At 19.0% G+C, this 2,992-nt stretch overlaps 1 protein-coding gene across 1 annotated transcript; it reads right to left on the bottom strand.

Annotated features, from left to right (window-relative positions):
• Positions 1–1,072: 1,072 nt before the first annotated feature.
• PGO_001330 (variable surface protein) lies at positions 1,073–2,347 on the bottom strand (the record flags this gene model as incomplete). The annotated part of the gene is made up of 3 exons (XM_028690931.1): positions 1,073–1,243; positions 1,372–2,187; positions 2,321–2,347. The coding sequence occupies 3 exons, from the start codon at positions 2,345–2,347 to the stop codon at positions 1,073–1,075; spliced, it is 1,014 nt and encodes a 337-aa protein (XP_028546732.1).
• Positions 2,348–2,992: the final 645 nt, after the last annotated feature.

Raw genomic sequence — 2,992 nt, 5'->3', positions numbered from 1 at the left:
CATTTTTATAATAGAAAATATATTTACTATATATATTTAATTTTATTAACATTTTCTCATACTATTATAATAGTGAAAATATAATTTTAATTCCCTCAGGGACTGATAAAAAAAAAGAAAATAAAAAAAAATATTTACTAATATATATAATTAGATATGAATCTAATTTAAGATTAAAATAATTCTGAAAGAAGTTTAATATTAATTCATCACTTTCAAAAATATATATTTTTTTTCTTATTTTGTTATTATTTTTTCAAATTTTTACTTTACAGGACTGAATAGATAAAAAATATTTAAAAAAACTAAAAATGATATATGAATAAATGTTATATACAATTCATATTAAATCGCCTGCTTTAAATATATATTTTTGTAAAATGATACAAGTTAAATTAATATGACAAGTTATTGTTATACTACAAATATATAAAAATAAACATGTGCAAATTTACAAATATATTAACACATGCATTTATACTATTAAAATATATTCATGTAGTAATGATAACATCAGTATTAAATGTCATGTTTGTTGTATATTATGTGTCCAGTTATTACATTAATCACATAAAAAAAAAATACCATATACACTCATCCGAAAAATATTTTATAAAAGCAAATATCATTGTTATACATATATATATATTTTTCAGATATTAAATGAATGATAAAAAATAAAAAAATCATAACAGCCACAAAAATTTTTATAATAGAAGACATCTCTAAACCTAAATCCTGAATCATAACCTTAAAACAATGTAAAAATTTGGATTTTTTTTATATTTTTATATTTTATAAATATTCAAACTAACATGAAATTCATGATAAAAAATATTTATTGTTATTTTATATTTTCATTTTTTTATTTATATATTAGATCAATTTATATATTTTTGTATCATTTTTTTTCTTAATATTGTATTTTAATATATAATTTTATTTTATTTTTTTAGAATGAGTGTTAGTATCCTATATATATGAATATGGAATTTTCTAATTTTAATTAACCGATATACAGCAATATAATTATTATTTCATAAAAGTTACACGATCTTTTTAAATATGTATGTTAGTATTTCCTTTCTGAAACATATGATACATTATAACATTTTTCTTTCAAATTCCTATGATAATGTTTTCTGTTACACATTTCTTGTTGGTATGTTCCGTCTCTTATATTTCTATTCATTCTTTTCATTCTTGGAAAGTGATTTCGTAAATAATTTCCTGACGTATTAAACTAATATTAAAAAAATATATATTGATTTTATAACTATAATTACTTGATGAATCCATTTTTTTTTTTTTTAAATATATAATAATATTATCTGTATAACACAAAAATTTTAAAATAACATTTTATTTAACCTTATAGATACAATAAAGTACTGTTCCTAAAAATACACTGCTAAGTGTAGATGCTATTATAACATTCATATTAACAGGTTGAATATAAGTAGTTGTACTAGAGTATCTATTTTTTCTTTCTGAATATTGCTTCAAATATACTTTTTCTAGAGATCCATTACAATCATTTATATTCCGTGGATTATCTTCATTTTCTGATATATCTGTTAACTCACTTTTGCAATTATTATATAAGTCATTATTTTCAAATGAGCATCTGAGAATATATAATTCTTTGATGAAAGGTATATCTTCCTTATGTTTTTCGATAATATCATTATATTCTTCAATGAAACCATCTATATCGCTGCATTCAGTAGGAGAATTATTTTCTTCTGGATCTGGATTTAAAATAGATTCATAATGTTCATATAGGTCATATAATTCATCCATTTTTTTAAATTCTTCTTCTTCTATATATTCTATTTTCGGCACACATGTTTTATAAGATTCATAATTTTTATTACTTTCAATATAATTCTTAAAACGTGCAAAAAATTCTTCTTCTTTTGTAGGAAAATTCTCTTTAATTTGTTGTCTAATATAGTAGTTAATATAGTTACAACATTTTCCGTTGTTACAAGAACCATTAGAAGACATAAACTTAAAAAGTTCTTTTATATTCTGACAAATATTAATAAAATTATTGCGTTCTTTATCTTCTTCGTGAACTGAATTCTTCACAATACAACTATCAATATCTTCATAATTTTGCCTAAATGTTGGCAAAGTTTCAAAAAATTCCCTAAAATGGATATAATCTTTCCAGTTAATATACTAATAAATAATATATAAATAAGGATGAAACTATATAATATAGAAATCTGAAAAAATAAATTTTATATTCAAATTTTCCATACTGTTCATCTATTATTAAGTAAAATATATATTCTGAAAATTAATAAGGTACCTTTTCATTTATTTCATCAGGTGTCATTATATTTTATCTAAAAAAAAATTAATTTTATAAATAATGCCTTTTTTAATATTTATTCACAAAAACATCGAGTAACGATATACATATAATTTCTTTTGTTCAATTATGAATTTTAATATTTAATTAAATTATCCCCCCATAGGAGAGTTGTGCTTCACTTATTAAATTATATTATTGTATAATTATTACATTTGAGAATAATAAATACAAGTGTATTACATAAAAAATTTAAAATATAAATTAGTAAATATTATATAATCAAATATTTAATAGATTTGTTCAAAAATGTAATTTTTATAGGATAAAATTATATTACTCTTAAGAATCATACACAAAAATCAATATCCTCTTAATAATCATATATATTTTTAGAAAAATCAGAACAGTAAAAATATATAAATATGTACCAATCGTTTGAAAATATGGAATATTTTATATTAAAGCATTAATAGTATATGATATCATAGCACTTCATGTATTATTAATTCCAATACAATGAATAAAAATTGTATATGTAATTAATTCTTCATATATTAAGTTAATTACATGATACCATTGCTTAATAATGTTAAATAAATATTATTTATTTGTATATTATTTATATATTATACAATTAAATATTCATATACATTAATTTTTAAAAAA

This window comes from Plasmodium gonderi (assembly GCF_002157705.1).
Source record: "Plasmodium gonderi DNA, contig: Pgo-contig_134, whole genome shotgun sequence".
Taxonomy (NCBI): domain Eukaryota; phylum Apicomplexa; class Aconoidasida; order Haemosporida; family Plasmodiidae; genus Plasmodium; species Plasmodium gonderi.
Note: the sequence above shows the minus strand (reverse complement) of the source record. Positions and strands in the feature narration are given on the sequence as shown.